This window comes from Oxyura jamaicensis, chromosome Z, assembly GCF_011077185.1.
Source record: "Oxyura jamaicensis isolate SHBP4307 breed ruddy duck chromosome Z, BPBGC_Ojam_1.0, whole genome shotgun sequence".
NCBI classification, from domain to species: Eukaryota; Metazoa; Chordata; class Aves; order Anseriformes; family Anatidae; genus Oxyura; species Oxyura jamaicensis.
Genome location: NC_048926.1, coordinates 40,335,522 through 40,363,154, shown reverse-complemented (window position 1 = coordinate 40,363,154; position 27,633 = coordinate 40,335,522). Strand labels below are relative to the sequence as shown.

Below are 27,633 nucleotides of genomic sequence, written 5' to 3'. Positions count from 1 at the left end.
TGCACCCTCACTAAGTCTGCAGATGACACCAAGTTAGGTGCGTGTGTCGATCTGCTCGAGGGTAGGAAGGCTCTGCAGGAGGATCTGGATAGGCTGGACCGATGGGCCGAGGCCAACTGTATGAAGTTCAACAAGGCCAAGTGCAGGGTCCTGCACCTGGGGCACAACAACCCCAAACAGCGGTACAGGCTGGGAGATGTGTGGTTAGAAAGCTGCCTGGCAGAGAAGGACCTGGGAGTATTGGTTGACAGTCGGCTGAATATGAGCCAGCAGTGTGCTCAGGCGGCCAAGAAGGCCAGCAGCATCCTGGCTTGCATAAGAAACAGCGTGGCCAGCAGGTCCAGGGGAGTGATTGTCCCCCTGTACTCGGCTCTGGTGAGGCCGCACCTCGAGTACTGCGTTCAGTTTTGGGCCCCTCACTACAAGAAGGACATGGAGGTGCTCGAGCGAGTCCAGAGAAGGGCAACGAAGCTGGTGAAGGGTCTGGAGAACAAGTCTTATGAGGAGCGGCTGAGGGAGCTGGGACTGTTTAGCCTGGAGAAGAGGAGGCTCAGGGATGACCTTATAGCACTCCACAGGTACCTGAAAGGAGGCTGTAGTGAGGTGGGGGTTGGTCTATTCTCCCACGTGCCTGGTGACAGGACGAGGGGGAATGGGCTAAAGTTGTGCCAGGGGAGGTTTAGGTTGGATATTAGGAAGAACTCCTTTACTGAACGGGTTGTTAGTCACTGGAATAGGCTGCCCAGGGAAGTGGTTGAGTCACCATCCCTGGAGGTCTTTAAAAGACGTTTAGATGTAGAGCTTAGGGATATGGTTTAGTGGAAGATTTATTAGCGTTAGGTCAGAGGTTGGACTCGGTGATCTTGGAGGTCTCTTCCAACCTAGATTATTCTGTGATTCTGTGATGAGCTGTAGAGTTCAGATCTGAGTTTTTCTTAGACATTTTGCTCCTCCCTCATATGGAGTAAAATCCATCTCCGTTGTATGCTGGGAGAATAAATAAAATGGATATAAACCATAGAAACTATGAAAGACCATGAAAGCCTAAGCGAAACATTCACCTGGTTTGGTATTGCATAGTACTTATGAGAGTGTAAGGTTTTACTAAGGTACTTTTTATGAGATACAAGTTACTTGATTACAAGTTACAAATTATCACAGTTTTAGAAGACCCCATAGCCTAAGGTACTCTCTTTCTTTGTAATCACTGGAGCTACACATTTTTTTAGGACACAGAAAAATGATACTTCAAAGACATTACGTGTTTCTGCATGCTTTAATAATGGCTGAAATTAAAAACTGAACTTTTCCTTTGCTATGTGAATGGCAAAAGATGCACTTCCAGACTGTGATCTCTCTCAGATGATGTCATTTGTGTTTACATATTCAAAAGCACAAAAAAGGACAAAGCAAAACTCATTGTTCTCAGTCTATCTTCAGCATGTGAAGAGATATTTTATATGTGCTAATGAACATATGAAAATTCAGCATTGTTCAACAAGACTGTTTTATAATTCAAATCTCTCAATGAGAGATGGAGTAAATTCTCACTTTGGCACATGTACACGATTCCCACTGATTTCAAAAGGAATGATGTTACACACATCAAGGGAAGAGAACCCCTTAGGAAGAGCTTCTGAAAGACTGTGAATTGATTCTTGTTTAGCTATTCCAGAAAGATGAATGGATAAAATATTCTGGGTCCCAATTCATCTCTAATTTAAGCTCTGGTAAAGGAGAAGTAATTTAGTGGCTGCTAGTGGGGTAGAAAAGTGGAGAATCAGGCAGAGTAATTTTTAATTCTGAAGCAGATAAAAACACTACTTTTCTGCTCATGGTGTTGTACAATAAGATGTGAATAATTAATTATGCAACACTAAATTCATATAATAATTATTGAGGTAGTTAAGTCATTTAAAATACAGTTGCAAAACACAGATTTTACAGATACTTTCATTTTCCTTTCTCTTTTAAATTTCATTTTACCCATGTAGCATTTTACTGATACTAACTGGCAAACACAGAGCTCAGACACATTCTGTTTTGTTTCATCACAACTGTACTGGGGACGTCTTTGGGTTGCCAGCATGTAGATCACAAAGAATCCACAAGGCTCTTTTAAACCTAGTGAAAGACCACTCTATTAGAGAATAAGTACAGATTTACTGACTATAGCCATAACCACATACAGAGACACACTCACTGGATGTGTAAAGAAATAATTAGTCAAAACACTTTGTTTACAGTATATGGGAGTAAGTACACTTGTTGACATGATGAATAAAAATACAAGTTTGCTTCCTGTTTAGCAAATTCAGCTTCTTATTCACCAGTTACTTGATGTCCAAAGTCTGCCTTCGGTAATCATATTTGTTTTAAATATGTATGAAGCAAAAATGGCTAAGGATTATTTTCCCAAACTTCAGTTTCCTGCTGTAGTAAGTTGGATATATATATATTTTTAACTTATTTCGCAGACTTTCCTGAAGGGAAGTACATTCTTGATTCTATTTTCACAGGTTCATATTGATTTTTTACTTGACAAAATGTTTTTAGTCAACACCAACTCTGCATCTCAAAGTATACTGCAATTCCTGTATTGCAATCTCATTTTTTTTTTTTTTTTTTTCCCAATTTTCAATTGCATTTTCAATTTTACATTACAAGTATTGCAAGAGTAGTAATCTGTCAGGAGACCAACTCTTCCATAGAGTAATGAGAAAATACAAATTCAGACAGAGTCACTAAGTAATGTGTCTCAGAAAAAGAAATGTTTCAGTAAATACAGCAGATTATTTTTTTTCCTGTGGAAAACTGTCATTTACAATATTTTGTTTCATGTCATTTACACAGAGCATCAGTCCACTCAAATATTTTAATGAAGATTTATCATTCTGTTTTAAATGATTATGATACAGATTAGGGTTTTTTCCTGTTCTCCAGAACACTTTGGAACAGGAGCATATGACTAGGCAGAGTGGATTGACCATGACAGGCAACTCAGTAATAGGATCTGCAAGATATCATGAAAGAATTAACAAATAAGTGGAAGTGAATTACACTCATAAGAAAGACTTTGTTAATAGGGAAGCAAGAGCTTTTAGCTTTTGCAGTAATATCTGTAATGAGGTGTAAAATAATACATGAGAGAGAAAAATCCCAAGTTTTATTCTACTGAATTTATTAATAATTAGCCATTGCTAACTCCACAGTGAGGCACAACTTGATAGGAATAATAAATCAGCATTGTTTTGGGTTAGTCATTTGTGGTTTGTAAATCAGACACACCATTGAATACTAGCAGTGCGAGAGCTTTGGAGGAAGCTGTGAATCATAGAATCACTTAGGATGGAAAAGACCTCTAAGATCATCTGGTCCAGCCTTTAACCCTGCACTGCGAAGTCCACCACCAAACCATGTCCCTAAGCACCACATCTACACGTGTTTTGAAGATCTCCAGGGATGGTGACTCCACCACCTCCCTGGGCAGCCTGTTCCGATGCCTCACAGCCCTTACAGTGAAGAAATTGTTCTTAATATCCAACCTGAACTTCCTCTGGTGCAACTTGAGGACGTTTCCCACTTGTTGCTTCGGAGGAGGCTGGCCCCCACACGCTACAGCCTCCTTTGAGGTGCATGTGGAGAAAGATGAGGTCTCCCCCGGTTCTTTGCGGCTCGGCTTGGCCGGGAGCCGGGCTCCAAGGCCGAGGGCTGCGCGTCCGGCCGCCAGGTCTACCCGGTGCTCGTAGACAGCACCCCCCCACCCCCCCGGCCCAAACTGTGGCGCGGCCTGACGTCACCACCCGCGGCGGGCGTGGCTGAGGGGGCGTGGCCTCGGTGGGCGTGGATGGGTGGGCGTGGCCTCGGGCGTGGCGCCGGCGGGATCGCATCGCGGCGCGGGGCGGTGCTGCGGGTCGTGGTGCGGAGCGGAGCGGGGCTGCGGGGCTCTGCTCGCCCGCACCATGGAGGAGTTCCTGCAGCGTGCCCGCTGCCAGCTGGTGAGTCGCAGTAACGGGAGCCGCCTGGCCTCCCGGTCAGGTGGGTGGGCGGGCGGGCGGGTTGCTGGGCAGGGGGCTCGCGACCTCAGCGCCGTGTGGGGCGCGTGTTGAGAATGGGGATGTCCTGATCGCTGACGGCGCAGTGATTATTGCTGAATAATGCCGGGTTGCAGCGCTGGGACTGAGTGCTTGTTTGTAGGGACTTCGGGAAGCATCAAGTTGCGTGGTTGCATGGGGGAGGAATAATGCCAGAAGGCGCTGCAAAACAGACAATTCTGTGGCCTGAACATAAAGGGCGAGTTTGGATAGTAAGATTTAACAGGAATCTGCAAGGATTCCATAATTGAGTTTCAGGAGCTATAGGTAGTTAGTACTGTGCTAGCAGTTATGCAGGTTTATGTGTCCTGTTGTCGGATGACTCTTAGTGGGGCTTTGTGAAGCTGCAGCACGTTTATACTGTTTGCAGTGCCTGATAGTCTGGCCCTACGTAGCGGGAGCTATTCTCCCCTCTATATGCACTGCAAAAGTGGGATGTTTTAAAGTCTGGTTGTGGTCTTATGCCAGTTTGTTTCTAATTGTGAGGACTGGTACCCATACAAAACTCAGTTTCATGGTTGTTACCTTTCATGGGCTGCCTTTCCTTCTGCCAGCTATCACATTTCTAGTAAGTAGCTACAATTACAGGACAAATTATAGGCTAGTAAGAAAACTACCCTTGCTGCCAGTCTTACCTTGTAGTTCTTGGGGCCTGGGACTCCTCTGCTTGCAGAGGTGAGTCCCTCATCCTCCAGAGAATTGCTTGTACATAACAAAATGTGCATAACTTAACTTCATTGTAGATAATTAGAATATCAGGCCCTTCCCTGTTTTATAGCCCTGTTATGAATCTTTGGAGACCGAGCAATTGTAAAACAAAGATCCCATTCTCCTATAGCCATCATGCTCTGTATGTAATATCATGTAAATGAAAGTTTATTATCCCATCTTTGGTTATCATACATATATTAGAAGTATTAGAGAATGAAAGCAAATTTTAGAGGAATGGTAAAGTAGAAGATAAAATCCCTTGGTGGATCCGTTAATATTTAACTATGTTGGCATATGTAAAGGATAAACGTAAACTGTTTATCCTTGATCATATGTTGATTGCATGCCAGCTAAATTGTTTTACTATGTCTTTTTAGGAACTTGCAGAGAAAGCGTTTCCCATACATTTTTATCTAAGCAGCATAAACTTCAGTAGCCCTGTTAAGAGATACTGCATAATGCAGTTATAAATACTTAATACATTTTCCCATTGGTATTTTCTATATTGCAACCTTTGAAATTAAGGTTTGGTTTTGAAAAGTTTTTTGCTTGAGTATATTAAAGGTGGCCTCACTTAAGAAAAGCAATTTCTATTAATTATATTATGATAGCAGTTCTCTCTGCACCATAAATAAACAGCAAGCGCTAAGAACTAAAATTGTGTACTGCATTAATCTTTCTGAATAGCTGTTGATAATCAGAAGGGAGTTGTCTAGAAAACCATAATCTGAAGAAGTCCATGGACAGTAAAAAATATTTGTTTAATTTAGATGGGATGTAGAGAACAATTAAATAGTAGCACTTCTTATTCCTGCAATGTGGGGCTTTCAAAAGAAATGTAAACATCTCTGTATCTTCTTACCTGTGGGCGAAGAATGAATGTTTTGGAGCATTCTCTACAGGAGGAGCGCTGGGGGGGGGGGGGGGGGGTTTTTTCTGACTGTGCTATCTTCTTGTATGTGTGCGTGTGCCAAGTGTGGCTGGACTGAAGAAGAGGGACCTGGACATGAGAATGTTCAGTTCAGAACAAATTTTTAAATCTTACAGGTTGACTTCAACTCACTGATTTAGTTTCTTCACAGGAGCATGAAGAATACAATTCAGAGCAGCATTCTGCTGCAGAGAAGGCTGATGACGCTTTTTCCTCCCTTTCTTGGTCAAGGTTTTTGTGGGAAATCTTCCTCTGCTGATAGAAGCTAGCAGTAGGCTGGGGCAAAGAAAGGGCTATGCCTAATTGGTACCAATGTAAGGTAACGCTGCATGGGTAAATGGGGGGATGGCTCAGAACTGGTAACCTGCTGTGTGTCACCCTGCTACTGCAGCCCTACCTGTGGAAGACACTAAAGCCCTGCAATTGTATCTCAGAGGCTGGATGATGCCAGTCTTACAAGATTAGTATTTCACGCCACAGTTAGCCTTACTGGGTTAAACTGATTGCACTGTTCTGACTACATGAGTACTACTCAGCATGAGCACAGGAAAATTTTCTTTACTCGTAAACAATAGTTTACAGACTATGCCAGAAGAACAAATGCTCCAGACTATGCAGGGGAACCTATTACTGCAAGTGCTTCATCATTCATTTGACTCTGGCTCCAGCCACAACATTAATCAAGGCTGTTTTTCTACATGGAGCAAGTTCTAGCCTAGGAATATACAACAGAAAGGACTTAAACATTTGTTCTTGTTGTTGTTTTCTAATACTCTTCCTCTTAACAGAGAGGAAAATTCTCTACATATTATTAAGTGAAGTCTCCATTAGGCTTTTCCTTCTCTAAGAGCAATTAATTTTGCGTTTATGAGTTTCCATGTAATCACAGAATGTTTTCAGTAATTTTCAATATAGATTTTTAAGCTTGCTTTGTATAGTCTATGTAAACTCAAGGAGGGAAAGGGTGGAGGACAGAATGTGACAGAATATAAATAGTTGCTGCATTGATGTTTCCAGGTATTTATGGTTCAGTCCTGCAAGTTTCTTGCAGTCTTTCCCAAGTATGGTAGAAATGTGGTCTCTTAGTACCTCTTGTTCTCACAGGTCCTTTGCAAACAATGTTTTGTCTTGGCTAATGGAAGATTATGAGCAGTAGAATATATGTCTATCTGCTGTTTAGGCGTTGAAAGCTTAGTTCAAAATGTGTGTCTGAATCAATACATTAGCCACAGCTACAGTCAGTTGTTTGTTTGTTTTTAAAGTCCATCTATGCTTTGGCTTCTCACAAAATCCGAGACAGTGAGTTTTACCTTTTTATCACGTGCTCTGTGTAATAAGGAAAACCTTTTGTTTGTTACACACCACCTGCCTGACAGTTTTAATGTTCTGTGTTCTTGTTTGTGTTCTGTGGTTCTTGTGCATTGAATAAGCATTTCTTGTTCACTTTCTCTGTAACATTTAGTTAAGTGTTACCGTACCTCTCTTTTCTTCTCCCAAAACATTTCCAAGCTAATGTTTTCTATTGTCTCTTCTTATGTGAGCACTGATCTATTGCTGTGATCATTCTTGTGGCTTCTCTCTGAAGATTTTGTAATTTTATTAACCCTTTGAAAGTTGCAGAGCCCAGAATTACCTGCAGTATGTAAGGCACAGTAGTATATTCATATATACTGTAGCATAACAATGTTTCAGGCTTTTTCCGTTTTCTTAAGAGTTCTTGATAGTCTACTTATTTATTTTACTGTCAGAAAGCAATTTTCTGATTCTTTCAGAGTATTATCCATAGTGGATGCGTGATGCCTTTTCTACTTAGTAATACCTAACTTAAAGCCCATATGACTGTGTACCTAAATAGGTTAAAACATAGAGGTGGCTTTGATTCCTTACATTCTTTATAGTCTGCACTTTTCAGATGTCATTTTCATTTACTATCTTATTGCCTAGTCTCTCAGTGTCATGAGTTCTTTTTGCAGCTCTTGTAAGCAGATTAGATTTGACTTTCCTGAATAATCTGGAATTGTCTGCAGCTTTTGTCACCTCATTATTTGCCTGCCTGACCTCCTAGAAGTAATATTATTTCTTATTTATGGATATGAAGAGCGGTACATATCCCATCATACATCCTTGTAGAGAGTCCTTCGCAGACATTTTCCTTCATTGTAGAGAATTGACCTTTCCTGTCCCTGACCTTTTTTTCCCCATAACTTTTAGTTCTTTATTAACCCATGGGAGAATCTAGCCCCCCCCCCCCCCCCTTTCTTTGGGGATTTAGTTTCTTTACTACCCTCTAGGAAGCCTGTCAATAACATTTCTGTAGAGCTAAGTACAATGCATTGACTACCCTGTTCTTATTTCATGCTTGTTGACTTATTCAAAGAACTTTAAAAGATTTTGTAGAAAAAATGTCATGCTTCACAAAATCTTGTTGTCTCTTTCCCAGGATATTATGTTGTTGATATGTTTGACGGAAGATCAGTCTGTCTCCCTCTAGGTTAGACTGTTTCAGGCACAGCTAATCTCTCAACTGGGAGAAGAGTGGCTGGTTGATCAATACATCATTTTGTATAATTACAAAAATAAATCAAAAGCCTAAGGTTTCAATGATGTAACTTCACAGTAATTATCAGAATGTTAAAGGCAAATAAATAGAGAAGTAAATACTCAGAAATAATTTCAATAGTAGTTATCTGATGTGAAATACTGTGTGCTGCATGATTTAGCAAAGTTTGATTGTTTACAAGTATTTCCACGTTCCTCAGACAGTTTTCAGTGAAGCTGAACGACCGCGAGAAGGTAAATCAAAGGAGTCTGTGAAGAAAGAAACTGTAAGAATTAAAAAACAAAACATACAAACAATAACAACAACAAAAGCAGAATTCCCCTTGGAAGATGCTAAAACAATGGCCGGCAGCCAGTGCTTATTCCCTAGCCTTAGGTCTGTGCTCATTGGAGAGCCTAATGCTTCATATGGTGGCTTCAGGGAAGTCAAAGAGGACAGAATGAGCCCTGGAAAGGGCTTAACGTGCAGATGATACTGATATACCCACATACTGCAGCAAATTGCTTCAAACTAGCAATTGAAAGATGGCCCTCCCTCTGCAGAGAATAGTAGATTAGCTGGGGAAATAATCTTTCCAAATGCTGTGTCATCTTCAGCAGTTAGCAGTACTTGGATAAAAAAAGAAGAGCCAAACAGACTTCAAGTTCTTTTAATCCCTTGCTGCTGGAAGAAAAGAGGCTATAATGCCTAACCAATGTTATAGCTGGCAGAATAATACACAGTGCAAACAGAGTATTATGCCCCCAGAAATACCTGCCCAGAAAAAAATTAACTGTGACTGGACGTTTTCCAAAGTGAGGGCCAGACCCATGACTGGGGAGATGCCCTTCAGAATTTACCAGAAGTCTTCTATGGTACTGCTTTGATGGCTAAGAAAAATGAATTCTGTGTTTCTAAGTCAAAGAACTTAAAAGAACAGTTACTGATGATGGTATGACTTGAACAGATTTATGTGACCACAGTTTGAAAATAAGCTGAGTCACTTACATGTTTATTCATATTGCCTTTTATTTGCCAATCTGGAGTTTTGTTATCAGTGACAGCTAATGCTTACTTTGAGGAAAAAAAAAAAAAAAAAAAAAGATTTTTACTGGAGTGAAGTGATTATTCCCTTATGGGAAGGGAATAACATTATAGAAGTGAATTGGAAGTTATCTTCATAGAAATTGTTAAATCTATCTAAACAAAGAGGTTAAATAAAAAAATCTTTCACATATTACCTGAAGGAATCAACTCTAACCCTCTCATTTATCTTCTTTGCATCAGTCTAGCAGCACACAGAGGATTTGGCTCCATTTAGCAGGACCCTTAGAGTATGTATAGAATTAAGAGTATGAATGATAATAAATAAATAAAAAATTGCAAAAAGCTTGATAGAAGCTTAATAACAAGAAAATATTTCCTGAAAATGAGGTACTCTAGTTACAAGAGCAGTCTTCCAAAGAAAGAAGAGGAAGCTGCTTCTTAAAAGTAAACCAAAATAAAACTTGATTTGGATGAAAACTACTTTAAAAAACAGCCTACAATTGTAAGGAAAATATACTGGATGATTTAATAACTTTTTACAGTTCCAGTAAAGTCATGCAGACTACAAAGACACAAGAGAAATTTTAGAGGTGAAAATGGCTTTTCCTCTTTTTTTTTTTTTTTTTTTTGCATTTGATGGACAGAAATAATATATATTTTTTAAACAATAGCATATTTTTCTCAGCTTTTATCCTTCTCTGGTGTAGTAATATCCTCTCCTATGTTACAAACACACACACACAGATATTGGAAGTGGAAGAATAAAGCACATCTTAGTGAATTTTCATCAAAAGTGCTGAAGTACATCAGAACAATCAAGATGAGGCAAAATTCAATCCTGAATAACTTTCTGGGTGTTGAATCATTTGTATAGCTGACATATTATGCTCGCTATTCTGCACAGAGCTAAATCCCAAAGTCATCTCAGTGCTCTAAAAGTCAATTTACTAAGGTGTTGTGCTACGGATATTTGTGTTGCTGTGGTATTAACCAGGATCCAGTTTTGCTAGAAGCTAAACAAATACTCTGTAGACATTCAGTTTCTCTTTTAAAGAGTCCCTAAAGTAAGTTGGAAAGCCTGAAGGAGGAAGCAGAGAAATCCAGGGCAGTAGTAGGTTGGTAATAGATAGGTGTGATAATGTTCACATATCCTAATCTAATTGTTAGTGTTTTCTCCAAGAGCATCTTTGAGTGAGAGTTTGAAAAAGGAAGATGGTAGGGAAATGTGTCTTTAGGCGTGGGGACAGCATGGGAGGAAACAAGAAGGTCTGTTTTCTCTTTGTTACTGACCAACTGGAGATAGAAATTAAGATTTCATTGTTGAATAGGAGATGGTAGATGAAGTAGAGGAAGGTTTGTAAAGGTTAGCAAATGTAGGTTAGAGAGTCTGCTCAAAGTGGCAGACCAAGGAGAGCTGGGGGGAGAGGCATGCATGGCCAGAACCAATATGGTGGCTCTGGGGAAAGATGTTTCACAGCAGGGTTCTGGGAGCTGCCAGAGTGCCTTTGCTGGAGCCAAAGAGCACTTCTGTGATTAAATGACCAGGACATGACAGCCCAAGTGTCAGCTCTGAGGGGAGACCGGAGAGGTAGATCAGAAAGAAAACCTGCAGGACGTGGCAATAGGCAGGATGGGAGCTGGGGTATGTGTGTGTCTAAACTGATCGTGGCACCAAGATGATGGACCTGGGTGATGGGCAGCACAGTTTTGTTATTCCCTATATGTTTATGTACGTCTGTGTGAGAGAGTGGTGGAGAAAAGGGGAAAGGGGTGAAAGCTCTGCTTGAGCCATGCCAAGTTTGAGTTAATGGTGAAGTTCTGTTGTGGAGAAAGTGGGATTTTGAAAGGGTCAGGCCCTGCTCAGAACCAAAACCCTGCTTGTCATCCTGCAGTTCTGGGGGTGGTCAGATTCGGTGCTTCGGCGACTCAGTAACATTCCGTTTTTTTTCTTTTTCTCCAAAGAAGATGGCCTGGTGCCAGCAGGTCCTTAAGAACCGGAATGATATCACTTGCTCTAATGAGATGCTAATAGATTGCAGCATGGTAAGGATGGTGGACTGGCAGTGAGAAGGTTAGGAACAAATCAGAGACGAGTGACATCTTGATGATGTCAGATGTTTCTCCTTCCTTGTTTGTGGTGTCGTTTGACAATAAGGGAACATGGTGTAATAGACCTAATAGATCTAATGTGCTGGCCCAGTTCCATTTTGCGCAGTCATAACCTGCTTTTGTAAAATCCCCTCAAGCCTTAATTTATCAGTCTTCAGCCTCCTTACGTCAACTACTGTCTAGAGTATAGTGTAATTTTGCAGCATAATTGTTTGATATGACTTACCTGTTTTGTACTCTTCGGAAATTCTGCTAGGTCTTGGTAGCAATAATATTTATCTCTTTTCATAATTGACACAGTTCTGATTCTGTTTTTAGTCTTCTGTGTGGAAGTGTCTGCATGTACAGCACCTGACACAGACTAGCCAAGTTAGCTGTTGAACCAGCCTTTGACTGAGTGGCAGACCATCACACTGAAGTGAACTTTTCCCTAATGGTTAATCTTATTGTACAATGATTACATTGTGGTACAGAACATATGAATTATTGTAGTTAATAAATACTTATTTGCCTTTTTTTTTTTTTTTAATAGTGACTGAAAAAGTCATGAGCAAAGTTGAGTTCTTTCAAGAAAGAAGAAACATCTGAAATGTTTCTTCAGGTTCTACCGTGACTCACAGAAATAAATGAAGAGACAGAGTCTAGCTGCTGTGGTGACAGAGAAGGGAGATTCTGCACAGTGAACCATGTGTGCTATTCAGCACTCATTGGGTTACCAGGAAAATCACTCTTTTTTATTGTTATTTTTATTTTTTTAATTATTTTTTAATTTTTTGGTGAGAAGCAGAATTACTCTGTTTGGAGTGTATTTGACTTTTTAGAGCATGGTAACAAATGGTAAACTTTAAAACACTTGGAGACCTAAATATAGACAGTTGGCAAGTGATCAGTTGACTGCTTCAGCAGACTTTACTTAACAAAGGTTTTAACACTCAGTCAAAGTCATTTGCAGGCATGGCAGGATTACAGCTGAGTCAGAAGGAACACAGTAATAGGTTAACTTGTTAGAAAAATACACTTCTATTTTTTGGTAGTGCATGTATGCAGTCCACAGAAACTTTGTGTTTATTTAACTAGTTTTCTCACATGTAAATCTATTTGAGACTTTATCTTGAGTGTTCGTATACCCAGAAGAGCAAATGGCCTTACATGGTTTCAGAGTGTGTTGTGCATTTAAGAGATTTATGTCTATATGAAATTTTGTAAAAGTTAGCCTGCTAGTTTCCTACATGTTTTTTATACGTTTGAGGTAGATAGTCCTACCAAGTTGAAAGAACACGAATGATTTTAAAAACACTGTTTCACTTCTGGCTTCTCTGTTTTGGTATTAGTTTTTGTGTTGCCTTGAGTTTTTTGGTCTTTTAATGCAGCAAGCATAAAAATGAAAAATATCCATCCAGTTGAAAGAACTGTAGTGAAGAAAACAAAGCAAATTCCTTATTTTCTCTCCCCTGTATCTCCCCCCCCCCCCCCCGCCCCACACTTTTTGGTACAGATTGACTTAGGTATCCTTTTTTAACTTAGTTGGAATAATAGCTGAAATAATAGTTATGGTAATTTTTTCATTACCAAAAATATTGTAGTCAAGTTTACCAGACTTTTTTTTTTTTTTTTTTTTTTTTTTCCTGAGGGGCTAGACACACAAACTCATATAAAAACAGTTAGCTTTGTGCAGCTCATTGGAATCTGTTCCATCCTTTGAGAATTTGATGTGTACTAGAACTTCAGCACTGGCAGTTTTAGGAAGAAAAAGAAAAGGCAGTGGCATAATTTGTTTCTTGGAAGTGTGACATAACTGTGGAGACAGCATTAAAGCATTCATTCCAGATATGAGACAGTAGTGCAGCTTGGAGTTCTAGTCTTTCATCTCCAGAGGCATGGACTCATATCCTGTTTTAGATCACATGTGAAAATGAGTTAAGTGATCTAATCTTAGAAGCTATTTGTTCACCTCTCAAAATCGCTGCACAGTTTTCAATTGACAACTTTTTGCAGCTTGTAATGCAAGTGGTAGAAGAACTTCTAAGCTTGAGTCTGAAGTATTTTGGAAGATCTGTTTTACAAGGTTTGCAGAACAGCTATTTGAGCCTGTCTCAGTATCAAAGTGTTGAACCTTCCTTTGAAACAAAACAAAAACCCCATCAATTTAACAGCTCCTCCTGCTGTGTGAGAACTGGGCCAGTTAGTCTCATCATTTGGAAAAAAAATAAATATTTACATATTCTTAATAAAATACAAATTACAATTAATAGAGAAAATGAATTGTTCTAAAGAAATATTTTTAGTTAAGGTTAGGCAAGCATGAAGACTATGAAGTTTGCTTGACTGAAAATGCGGAGATCTTGATTTATGGAAATAGAAGAAGTTAAAGAAGTTAAAGTATGTGACTTACTTGTTATGGTAATAGTTTATATGTCATTTATGTATTCTATATCTGTGTCCAATTATAACATAATTCAAATGTGTCTCTTTACCAAAATGTCTGTGGTAGCACAAACCGTTGTTTAAGAAAACTTTCCAGCTTTTTATTGATTTTTTTTTGTTTTGGTTTATTTTCTTGTAGAACTTATTTGAGACCATATTCTTGCCTTGCAACTTTTCTTTTAGGGTGGGAATTTAAATTCTTCTGTGTTACAGTGGTCAAAATAAAGTAATTGCAATTTTGATAGCATTTAGTTTATACCGTAAAAGCAAGAGAGGCTATTTTCAGTATGCTAAAATCAAACACTGTATTTAAAAATGCTCTGTTTTCTTGCTCATGTTTATAGCAGATGAGATTAAATTCTGCTTTCCTTTGTCCTCAACTTTGTACCTTTTAGAGATGGAAAATGAATGAAATACTTTTTTATTCCCTCTTCCCTCAGTTTCCTCTGTTCTTTTTCTCTTTTCTGTCCTATCAATAGCATATTCAATGGTCAGAACCATAATATTGCAAAATGGCCTTCAGGAGTAGGGGCATACATACCGATGCATGGGAAACTAATATAGTCTCATAGTAAATTTCAACAGTGCCACTATGTTTTAGTACAAGTACTTTGTGATTTTCCATAACAGCTTGTAATATTGCACATTCTTTTCCATGCTAACAAATGAAGTAGATAGGTTCTTCTATCCTCAGAAGAACCATTCTTAGGATATCTTTCTTAGGATAGATTGGCCTTTTGGCATATGAACTGCCATTTTCTCTTTGACCTTATGACTTGCTGTCTATTGTGAGATAACCAGACAGCTCTTCTTGTCTGCCTATGAGATTATTTCTCTTTGCATCCCATTGTGATGGGAAATAAGCAGGATTCTAAACAAGATGTTAAATGATAGTCTAAATTTTTTAGCCCTGCTTAATTACATGTATCCTCCATTGTTAACTAAGCGCTTAATCATTTACCTTCTAAGCTAGTTAAATATACATTTTAATTCTTTGCACATCTCTCTTTTTCACAGCTTGTATTGGTGCTGTTTGATACTGTGGAAAAAGCAACCTAGTTAGTAGCTGTATTAAGTAATGATTAAAATCTAGCTTTTTTCCTCCTAAAAGATAATTATTACTGATATTGAATTAATATTTATCTAAAAGAGTAACAACGACTCTTTGCTTCCATAAATCAGAAGTGGTTATACAAATAAAGCTCACAGGTTGTCTAGAAACAAATAATTCTGCTAGAGAAATGCTGGGTTTATGGCAGAAAGCAGGAAGAACCCAGGACAGCATTGTTTTGAGCTGTAGCAGCAACCCTTTTGTACAGTAACTGAAGTTACAGTTGGAGTTCTTTCCAGTGTTTGTTATGCCCAATTTGAAAGGTTAAAAGGTGATAGAGTAGATAGCACTCAAGGCATTGTAAGGTGAAAATATCTCTTAAGCACATGAAAATACCTGTAACTGACTTACTGCATTGTGAGAGCAATGGATGCTTTAAAGAACAGGCTTGGATTTTAATGTTTCCAGTGAAAGTGACTGCGTAGATCCTTTAGGTAGGGAGCATCAGCCAAAGAAAAGAAGCCAAGACAGAGGAAACTTGAAGGAAGGTGTAGTGACTGAATATGGCTGTACAATCGTATAACCAATCTGTACCAGTTTTCACTTAGCCCATATTGCTAAAATAGCACTTTCATCTAGCTTGTGCTCTCGTGCTGTCACTTGCATGCATGGAGAAGAACAAGCACTCTTTCTCTGTAAGTGGGTTAATGGACGAGGGAGTCCCTGGACAGTGTTCTGTGCCTTAAATGCCTAAACCCAGGCACAGTGCAAGACTGGGGATTTTTTCTGAAATCCCACTGAACCAGCTGGGGATAGTGTTGTGTGGGTCCATGCTGATGCACATATGTGCGCTTGTATGCATGCTGTTGTGCAGCTTCCAACAGGCAACTGAAGTCAAAGTTGGATAATGTACAAGGATTTAGCATGGTGCATTTTCCACTCATCTCTAGGAAGGCTTCTTCTAAAACGTGTTGAGGTGTGCAGCAAAATTCCTGAGGGGCCAGAGAAGATCTTACAGAATCCAGAATGGTCTGGATGGCATCTTTCATAAGTGTGAGAAATACTGTCCTCTTAGGGAAGTTCACACGTCTAAAGAAAGGGGAAACTTAACATTCCTTATGCCCTCATTGACTGCAATAGCTTTTACATTTCTGACAAAACCTGTTTAAGATATAAGGTACTCTTAACACTCTATTTTCACTTTGATTGAAGGAAATTTGAAGGAGAATTTCTAGCTCTTCTTTTGAAGCTAAAAGAAATATGGGAACATAAGTAAGCATATTTTTGCAAACTTTTATAAAAATCTGAAATAGGTCTGTTCTTTGATGCAGTCATAATTTGATGTGCTCTTACTAATATTGAAAATATACATCAGTATGTCATTAACAGATACAATCAGAACATCACAGTTTTTTGAGAATGTATTAAAAGTAAACAGACTCATTTTTAACAGGAAACAGAGGCTAAACTTCGTCCCCCAGAGATGTTGGCAGAATCCACAGCTGCAGTAAACAGAACAGGTGACTGGATGTCACCAACACTGTGCACAGATATAGCAGAAAGATCATTCATCTTCCAGTTAAAAAGATGTAGCCCTCACAATAAGCTATTCATCTACGACAATCTAGAGAAGCTAAGGAGTGGCATGCTTTCTAATTCAAGTATGCTTGTTTTTTTCTTTGAGCAACAAGTCATTGTGCTTGTTTTGAGGACCCCTTAATCACATTTCTGAATGTTTAGAAAGTAACCCATTGTTGTGATAATTGGGTGTGAGTTAGATTGATAGATGAAAGAGGGAAGAGCATGTTGTGTACACTGAGAGTTAGAAACCACTGCTTTAGTAAGAAGAATAACCAAAAGCGTCTGTAAGAGCACTTAACACACAGTGCAAGGGAATTTTCATGGGGTTTCTACATCTTTACAGAATATTTAGGTACTTAGAAGCCCTGTTGTATCCCTACGCATTAACACCAAATACTATTTTGCACATGGTTGTGGTCTGACACTTTTAAGTTGGAATAGGTTGGGAGAAATCTTGGAACTTCATTTGGAATAGTTGGCGAGTTAGCAATACAGGTCAAAGCCAAGGACTGAAAACCACAAAAAGGAAAAAGGAGTCAAGTGAGAATTGGAATGATAATATGAATGATTTAATTACTGAATGCAGCAATGTCCTATTTGCTTCTCGGTCCTCTCAAGAATCTAAATAAACTGTGAAAGGCTGCTTTGAAAATTTCCTTATTTCCCTATGCTTGCACACCCTGTCTATAATTTTTATTTTCTATTGTTAGAGAGAGATTAATTTCAGGATCTCAACTTTATATAATTGCCAACATTTCTGAGGGCATTTAATTAACGTAAATCAACATGCATAAAGTTTAAAATAGCTTAAATCCACTGAGCTTTAGTAAGTAGGTCTCAGTAGGTCTTTTTTTTTCTGGTGAGCCTTTACAAATGCACCTATGGATAGCTGTGCTGGCAGGCCAGAGAGAAATACAAATAAAAGGAGCAAAATGTCGTTTGGAAATAGGGTATTTCCAGGTACAAAGACAGGTGTTTTCCCCTCCCTCTCCTCTTCATCAGTGGTAGCTTCTGCCACTACACTGCCTGTAAGAGGAGGGGTTTTCTATTTCTTATGAAGAAGGCTATGCTGAGAAACAATGTTATTTCTAATTTTGACAGGTTGTTCTGTCATCCAACACCTAATGGTAAAGCTATCTAGTCTCTGTCGTAAAACACCTCTATTGTAAGTCCATCTTTTGAAGTGTCTCTGGAGTACAGGTATCAGCAAGTCTGATTTTAGCTCTTTATCATCTGCTCTTTAATTGCAGAGATTAGAACTAAATCCTTGAATTAGTATTGCTATCAGTGGGGAGAAAAAGGAAGAGACAGAACAGACATGGGATGTTTTGTTTTTATTTACAGCTGGTAGTTTAAATGTGCTCAGTAAGTCAAATGTGATGTCTTCTGTTCCTGTCCTCAGGCCTGCATACCAGCAAATCAGGAGCAGGGTGGGAATTGAGTTGTCTTTAATTAGTTCTGGTTCTACAGTGCTGGTAATGAGGACAATCAGAGCAAACGTAGAGGGACTGACCATAAACCTTGCAATCTTTGAGGTGGGGATGGAAAACAGAATCCCTTGCTGTTTGTACACAGGTTCAATGTGGAATGTTAATTCTTAAGCAATTATGCCTCGTATTGAAAGCTTTATAAACTTATAGGGCGGTAGTTCTCTTATATTCCAGAATATTAAATAGTGTCTGGAGGATACACAGACACTCTGTTCCTCTGAGCATAACAACCTTATGTACCTGAGAATGTACATGCACATACCTATCCCTAGAAGTGGAGGGTTCAGAGGTCATACCTCTGGGCACATCTGTGTCCATAATTTAACAGTCTTTGCCTTTTGACTCCACAGTAAAACCACTCTTCACAGAGGTTACTGTAACATCATGTCATCACAAATAGGTTAGTTTATTTTCTTTACAGTAACCTCAAAACCTTAAAATGTGGGAATATTTTAAGATAGTGAAGGACATTTAGAAATTTAAAGTTAAGTCAATACTTTCAATAATCTGGAGATGGGAGCTTGGCTAAATAATCGTTCATACAGTAATGTATATATAAAAAAAAAAAAAAAGCACTTACAATTCCTGGGAAACTGTTACCATACAGCTATGCTTAGTTCAGACAGAATTTCTGAAATGTGTTGCTTCCCCCCCCAGCATTTTCCTCCCTTGTCTTTCAGAGAATATATGTGAAGTCTCTGCTAATTTAATTTTTGGCTACTGGCTGTCATTAGTATCATTTAGCCAGAATGGATGAAGGACAGGGATGATAGGTCTTCTGTGTCCTGCAATTTAGAAAGTATTCAGACCCCCCAGATCTGATTGTCTTTCCCCTCCCCCCACCCCGACCCCCCGCGAGTTAGATATTAAGAGATTGTCATTTCAATATTTTCTGCTATGTTTATTGAACTTTTTTTTTTTAATGCTGAAGCATACCTGAAAAGAGAATACCATGCAAGAGGAGCAGATTGCTCTGGATTTCATTTAACTGTTATAAACTTCCCCCTTGTCATTACTCATGCTGCTAATCTTAAGCACTACTATCACTTTGTATATTAACTGACTTCACAGACTGCCTAAAATCAAAGTAAAAAGTATCAGTTTCTGTTGCTAATGTTAGCTAAAGCATGCTAAGTAGCTCAAGTGCTTCACAATATACACTTCATAGCAGAACAGGTATTTTATGCCATGCTTGTGTTAAAGCATGTGTTTATGTTGCTATGTATATATCTTACACACTATTTTTAATGAAAGAAATATAAATTAAACTTTCTAATTTTATTTTAATTGGAACAGTAAGATACAGTAATTGTTAGCATCATGGTTCCTCAAAGTAACAGCAGTCATTACAATGTATTTGTAATGCTGGCTTTAAAATCACAGGAATGCTGCATTCATATGACTTCAGCATGGGGATGTGGATCTCCTCTGATAGCCTTAATAGTCTATTTTTGTCAGTAGACTTCATTCTCAAAATTTGATTCTCATGTATTTCTCTGCCAGTAATAGATGGCTGAAATCACAAAGCCTCTGCAGTTTGGTCCTTATATAAATTTCAGCAGCTGACTGATCTGAGTGATGAGATATTCCACTATCTGAAATCTTTTCTAAGTCAGTATGTTTGTTCAAGGACTGATGTTCTTTTTTAATTCTGAAGTGGAAAATATATGTTGGTATTTTTATATATGAACTCTGTCAAAAGCCAGAGATGAAATGCTCATATAAGACCGTATAAAAATATTTTGCCACTATAGCTTATGAGCTCCTGTTCGACTGATCTGGCGAAAAAAAACCAGTTCTTACTTAGCTGTTAAAAGAAAGGAAAGAATTATGCCCTGTTTCTTTTTAATAGACTTTCCTAATTCCATTAATGCTGAACAGATATCCTTTCAACAGCAATGCATGCCATGCACACGCTTCCCATATAAGGGAAGGAAAGCTACGCATAGTTACTCCTCTTGTTCTTGCCATTTAAAATACTTATTCTATGTAAAATGCTGTGTAATGGTGTTCTGATCTCCTGAGTTTTATATAATTAACTAAGCAGAAATCATGAGCTAAAGAAATAGTAGATTGAGAACAGAGAGTGACCTTCCAATGTACTGCCATGAAATCATCAGCAGTTTCTAATTTAAAGTGTATTACCACTGTTCCTGTTCTGACAAGTGTCTAACTGGATGCTTGTCAATACTTCCAGGGGTGATGGATGTTTGTTTATTTTTTTAACACCTTGAACACCTTGAGTACAAAAGAATTCTGGTTCATTTGTTGCAGCTTTCTCACAACTAGGAGCACAGGAATTATCTTACTGGTACATACTGAATGTCCATTTGATGGAGTACGTTGTGTTGCGGGTTACTGATGTATGGTTTAATTACAAGCCCACTCTAAATGCCCTATCAGTGTTCTTACCCTACGCAAGTAGTAAGTGTGGGTCTGGCTGCTGCATCAAGTGTTTTGGCTTGCATTGGTCTCTCTCATATACCTTTTTTTTTGTTTGTTACTTTAATTCTTATTTGTTCATTTACTTAAATCTAAGAACTTTCTGTGCAAGAGGTGGTCTACGAGGGTTGTTCTGCTCTCTGATTTTTTTTCTCCAGAATCACTTTACAAGTTTAGAGCTCCATTATTTTGTGGATTTAAGGTATCAGCCTGAGAGGAAGCAGATTGTTCTTTGATAGCTTACATTTCTCTCCTTACCTTTGGACCCTTTGTTCTCAACTACAGCAGACAGAAATCAATGGATGCTGCTTTTTCAGTATCTTCTTCACTTGAAAACCTAGAGCTTAAAGGTTCAGGAAAATCAAGCAAATCCCCATGTGGAGTAGGCTGAAGTTACCAGTATTCTCCATAAATGAAAAGTACATCATACTGCATTAAATTAAAAAAAAGTTACTGGTGATCTCTTTGGAAACTGCCAATTAAAAATTACAGTTGAAATACCGATGTAGTTATTTTGTTTGTCATAATCATATATTTTTTCCAAAATATTTGTTGTCTTTTGAATTAGCTAGGGCAGATTTAGGAGGAATGATGACTTGTCCATCTTGCTGTTAAGTGAGAGGATTCTTTTGTATATTCAGCAAAACTATAAATAAAGAGGTGGAGTCTTGCTTAATCTGTCATTAGTGTCTCTTCACATGTTAATTTGTCTACATATTTCTATTATTTCTTCCTTCTTAATAAAATTCTGAAATAATCCATTGTGAAAAGCTTAATCAAAATGGGTGAAATTTAGCCAAACCATAAACAATATATATCTGTCATAGGTGGGTTCCTTGTTCTTGTATTTTGTTTATGCTTACCAAACTTTTTAAACAGAAATGAATGGTATGACATATCTTTAAAAAAAAAAATATGTCTATATAACTTTGCAATATAGACAGGGCTTCAAATGACTTTTAAATTAGACTTTAAATGATTTTATCTGTTATTTTCCATACTTTAAAGCACTAGTTGGCATGCTTACCATGAAGATCATCTTTAATATCCACTCTCTACTTCCATAGAGATAATATTTCTCTTCTTTGCTATGCTAAATACCTTTTACGAGACAAAACTGAACTGTGCCAAATAAAGTCTTGTCTTTAGTCAATATACTGTTTACCATTACAGAAGCTCTTGCCTCTGAATAGTGTGTGGGGTTGATACATGCAATGACAATCAGCCTATTACTCTATGTGAGAAAGTTTGTTTATTATGTTGCAGTTCTTAACAGCTCTTGGCTGTGCTGGATCCTTTCCATGATGACCAGTAAAATTAATATCACTTGTTCCTTCAGTTCTGCACCAATTGTCCTAGTTGCTTAGGTACATGCATACTCCGTATGAAGGTAAACCAATGTGAAATGGAGCTGAGGCTCAGAGAGTCTGTAATAATCATCACCATAAATATTATTTGCAGTGTCATCTGTAAGTCAGTTCAAGGTGTCACTGGCACTATACAAGAGTAGTAAGACATGATCTTCACTTAAAATATGTAATCTCTAGATTCTTTCTTTTTCTTTTTTTTTTTTTTTTAAGCTTTTTAGTGGGCACTGTGGTACTCTGTGGAACTTGGGAGTTGGTCTGTAGTACAAGAAGGAAGGCAAACGCAGATTTGAGCATCCTCCCTCCTGTAGATCTTCCCAGGCTTGCCTCAGGCCTGGGAGTCAATGGTGGTTCCACTTTCCCATAACTTTTTATTTCCTCTGGAGGATATTTTTCAAAGTGATAGTTATTTTTTCCAGTTCTATTTTTTCCATTTTCAATTGCCTTGTCTAATGCAAGGATTAGATTCAGTGGTTCCCTTGATGTACAGTCTTCTGGTGGAAAGGCATTTAAGAGATAAGTGCTTTAGGTTTTTTTCTTTCCTGAAAATTCTTATATCCTTAGCAGTATTTAAATTATTTCCCTGAAATCCAAACATTTCTTTTCAGTTTTTATGTATTTTTTTTTTTAATGAATGCTAGTAGAAGAAAATTGTCAATAAATTAATGCTAGTGTTACATTTCTTCAGATATGAACATTTGTGGATTTTTTTTTGTACAGGAGTGTATTTTCTCTCTTCTGTCTCATTAGCACAAAAACTAACATCAGCACAGCAAAAACGAATGTTTTAGATTGCTACTGTTTATTGCCTTTCAGCACACTTTAATTAAAGTGGCGTTTGTTTGTCCTATAATATCACCATTCCCTAATCGATGTACTGAGCAAGCACCATGGTGACAAGATAAGTTGCTTTGTTTTGTTCCATATGTCTGTGTTCCAATTTTTCCATAGTTTTAATTGGTTCCCTGCAGAATAACATTTACAAGCATATGGTATGGAAAATGCTGACTGCATTTGTTATCATATATTTTAGTATATTGGTGGCACTAGATCACTAAGCCTTTAAATGTGATTATGAGGTTATTTAATGCATTCAATAGTGTACTTAAAACACAGCAAAAATCTGCAATGAGCCAAATGGTATCAAGGAAATATGTTTGAATTACTTCTTAATGCTTCAAGGATAGATGGGGAAGTCTGAATCAGAAAATATTTTGTGTAACGTCTATGCTGAAACATACTTTGTCATCTAAGAGCAGATAGAGGCTTCTTACCATCACAAGAAAAAATGTGCAAAGGAATGTGGAATGCAGAAAAGGCAAAATACATGATATGTCAAAGATTATTGACTTCTGAAGATGTGCACTTGCATTAGCTGATGAAATGAAATCCAGCATTGGCCCATGAATCTCATGTGTCTGACCTCGGAGATACCAGCACTACGTTTTTACACTGACTGTCAATCCAAAAGAGAGTATGTTGGCAGAGAACCCAGTCTCCTCAGCATGTGTGAAGTTCTAAGATCAACCTGTGCCGGGTTAGACCTTTTAGATTGTGGCATGGGGAACACCTGAATGGGTTTGCTTGCTGAAACAAATTCACCAAGCTGGTTTCAGACTGCTCCAAGTAGTTCTCAGTGAGTCAGTCTGTTAATGAGCTCTTTGGATTTCACGAGCAGACGGGAAAGTCAGACACAGCCCAAACAATTACAGAAAGAGGATGGTGGTTGTGGAGTTTTCTGATGTATGAATTACATTATTTGCATATGGCTACAAAAGATACTATATCCCTTCTGTCCCAAACCTGAGCTCAGCCTAACTTATTTTTATTTAGGATTCTAAATAAATGACATACCAATTTCTTGTGGTTTTGTGTCATCTACATATGGTGGATGAATCCGTGTTCTAAATTTGTTAGTCACTAGGCATATGCTGAAAAACATAAGAATGTTAAAATTAATGCAAGAATGTGATTATGCATTTTCTGTGGTTAAAAGGAAATCATCTATGGATCTGGTACTCTGAGGGTGATTCAAGGATCTATACAGTATGGATATAACCAATTTCTGTATGAGTAAAAAGGCAGTGATATCTCAGAATGGGGTATATGTTTCTCTTTTTGTAACATTCCAAGTGAGAAAATAGATTGTTTTGTAAAATCAAGTGACAGTTTTAATTTGAGCATTGATTTCTTAGTGCATTGTCATTTTATTAATAAGCACAGTGTTGCAAAATAACTTTTAATCTGTGCTCAACTTCTGCAGCAAACCCACCTAACATCTCTCACAAAGACACCTGGACTCAAGCTTATTATAATGAGAGAATTCATTCATGGAAAGAGAAATTGCCAGTGATAACAAGAGACTCTTGGAAAAATATTTTGGGGAATGGTTTTTGCAGCAGGGATAAAGGACAGTAGAGAGGTGCTGCTGACTGATCTCTGACTTTTAATGGGGAAAAAGAAATAGCAACTAAACTGGTAATAATATTTTAAAAAAATAAAGGAACAAAAAAAAATGTTTCTTTCTGAGGCAATCTTATCAGAGTGGAGAAAAAGCTGAAGAAATTTTAGAATTATGATATGTTAAAAATCCATTGAACTATTGAATCTAAAAGCAAAATTGATTGTTACTTTGGCCTCCAGATCATCTCTTTCAGATATGATTTTCTCTCACAATTGAATGTGTGCAATGTATTTTAGTATAAGTCACTGATGAGAAAATGGTGGCTATGATATTGTTATTAACGTGATCTACTTGAGTCACTTAAAATGTAGTTCATGAGGAAGAGAAGACCAGAAATTTATACAGACAGCCTAAGACAATGAAAATGTAACTGCATAATGTCTGTGTTAAAGTGCAATACAGTCGCAAATCTTATCTATAACACATTGATGAAAATTTAGAATAAACAGAGGTTGCAAAGTGTTACGAATAAAAAAAAAACAGAAAAGAACAAAGGAAAAACTATTTATATGTTATCCATATAAAGACACACAATTCAGTCTCATTACATGATTACCTATGCAATTTGTGCAGGCTGTTGTCTCAGTTCAGGATGTGGTCTTCTCTGTTCAGTTTGGTGTTTGTCACCTAAGGGTTACACTGACTAAAAAACATGAAGTTCAGCTCCGAAGGCTGTGTGCAGCATGGTGTTCAAGTGCTTCCTAACTTTTCATAAATATATTGTCAGTTGGAAAGTTATGTCCCCCATTGCTGAGAAGTAGCTAAAGCTCTTTGTCACTATGAGGTTCAGATGCCAAGTTCATTAGAGGCAGGTGAATGAACTACATTATTTGAGTTTGAGTTCCCATGCCTTTTTTCTCCAACAGACTTTCTCTTTGCTCTCTACAATTCATTCAACTTCTGCAGGGCATGGTGTAGGGAATTATTGATACCAGTCACCTTCTGGCACACCACAGAGCGGAGTAAATTAATGTGACAGGAGTACTCATCTCAGGTGAATGTGCTCCCTACATCTACCTCGCTTCTTTCTGCTGTTTCAGGGGACACTTGAATCCCAAAAACTCCTAAAGGGGTTGAGTGCTACCTAGTTTTGTAAAGTGATAGGCAACTCAATCTCACCTTTGCATGTTAAGTTGGGAAGGAGCGGGAAGAAGAATCATGTAACTTGACCTGAAACTTCAAAGGTGTGCTGTGACTGGCTTTAGAAATTAAAGATAACCTGGAATATGAACAGAGTACATTCTTTTGCAAGCTGAATTGTTGTATGCTGTGTTGCTGATATGCAGTCATTAGGTAATAACACCAATCGTGTAGAACACAACTCATTTGCTGTTCAAATTAGCATAGCATAAAAGGAAAAGGAGAACTTTGATTTTTACTTTAGTAAGCTCTTTGATAGGGAATCTTATTGACAGGCTGGTGAAGTGCTGCTGAATCAGGCTTAAATAATCGTTCTGCTGGAAACATGTTCCCTTCCCATACTAGAGTATATCCTGTTTTGTCTTGGCAGGAAAGGCAACGTGATATCTTTATTGAGCTTAAGGTCATTTGAATAAGTTTCTCCCCTCCTCACCTGGTTAATTTTATAAAATGTAGGTTTCTTTAATTCCTTAAGACAAAGCATATTTAATATCTGTCTGACTTTATGGGAGTTTTATCTTCATGTAACAGCAAAACTGGAATCAAAATGTGCTGGCAAAATTGTTTCCAAAATGTGTTTGATCACGGGCTTTCCAATTTGAAAGCCAGGTACCATTGGGTACTACTGTAATTCAGTACAAATGATGCCTTGAAAGTTGTTCCTAAAAATAAAAATTTAAGAAGTAGGAGAGTGTGAACATGTAAAGCTTAGAAAACGTGATGGTATGAAGTTTAACAAGGTCAAGTACTGGATTCTGCACCTGGAATGGAGCAACCGTGGCTGTATGTACAGACTGGGGGGATCCCAGTCCTGCCTGGAGCCAGGAGTTGGATCCCTCTGGGTCCCTTCCAATGCAGAATATTCTATGATTCTATAAGGTGTGTCAAATAAGTCTGAAGATATTTCAAGAAGAGGCAGCACAGACTTGCATGCGGACATATTCTATAAAGTTAATTCAAAATGAAGACAGTAGATGTTTCCTGTTGGTAGGAATTTGTTCTTTTACAGTGTGGAGTCTGTCTGCAGAATACCAAATCAGAGCTTGTTGGTGATGCAGCAATATTGAACTGAATTCTCAGCAGCAATAGCTGTCTGTGCCAATTCTTGATTAGAAATGACTGGAAAAGGGCACTCATGTCTTGTGGAGATTCCAGGAATGATTTAGGGTCAAGACTTTCTTCCCTGGCTAGTATACCAGATAGTTAGCCTGCCTCATGTCCATTATAAATTTTGAAGGATTAGTTCCTATGGAATGGTTTGATTCTGGGAAACAACACTTCTTAAAATAAAACTATTTAGGGAGTTCTTGACTCTTAAATATGGCATTTAAAGTATTAACTTCAAAAGACCAGAAATGATTGTTCACCAAGGCTATGTTCAACTTCTGTGTATAGTGCAGTTGCATCAGAGATAGCAGTGCGCATAAGATGTAATTATATGTATCTAGGCTTCAGGTAAGTTGTACATGATGGAAAACTAAGGTGTGAAGACCTTTTGCTAGTCATTATTTATTGTCTTTATTACCATTTAAATATCTTTATCTTATTAAATGCAAATACCATACCTGACCATTCTTTCCGGAGGGTAGCATTGAATTTTTATGACCCTTTCACTTATTTTTCTTTCTAAGTCAGTATCTCCTCCACAAAAGCAGATAGTCTAGATTTATACAATTGCCCTTTTGTTTTATTATATTTTATTCTGCCAGTTGGATTGATGTTTCTTTTGAAATCTATTTTTTAGATCCATAAGTAAAGCAATATTATGAAATACTGATTCAACAGGTAATGATTAAAATCTGGCATGCTTAGTATTTATCTTTTAAATCATGTTCCTTAAGGAAGAATCAATTATATAATTGTTACAGTAAGTTATTACAATAAGTTGTACACTGTACTTGATAAGTGTGATATTGCAGGGATAAAGAAATATAATAGTTTTTCTTCTGTCCTTAAAAGTAAGAGACAACAAAAGACTTAGAGGGATGACAGACTTTTTTTTTTTTTTTTTTTCCCTCCAGGCCTGAATAAAGCTTTCTTGTGAAGAAGCTTATGAAATATTAAAGTAACTCGAACTTGGCATAAAATACTAAATTGACTTTGTCTTGGCTTAAAGCCATTTCTTTGACAACAGAGAAGGACAATCAACTTAACAACCCTCAGGCCAACAGAGGTATAATACTGCCTGATAATTATGAGGCAAGTGCAGGATGTACTCTGAAATGGCTAATGTACCTCTCAAT

The 27,633-nt window shown here is 37.9% G+C and overlaps 1 protein-coding gene across 4 annotated transcripts in view; it reads left to right on the top strand.

The window, feature by feature from the left end:
• The first annotated feature begins 3,862 nt into the window (after window positions 1-3,862).
• PRUNE2 (prune homolog 2 with BCH domain) overlaps window positions 3,863-27,633 on the top strand; it is a 146,516-nt gene continuing 122,745 nt past the window's right edge. For all 4 annotated transcript variants that reach the window (XM_035310258.1, XM_035310257.1, XM_035310256.1 and 1 more), the window contains exon 1: window positions 3,863-3,998. In XM_035310258.1, the coding sequence (XP_035166149.1) occupies window positions 3,963-3,998 (36 nt within the window). In that variant the 5' untranslated portion in view covers window positions 3,863-3,962. The remainder of the gene's footprint in view (window positions 3,999-27,633) is intronic.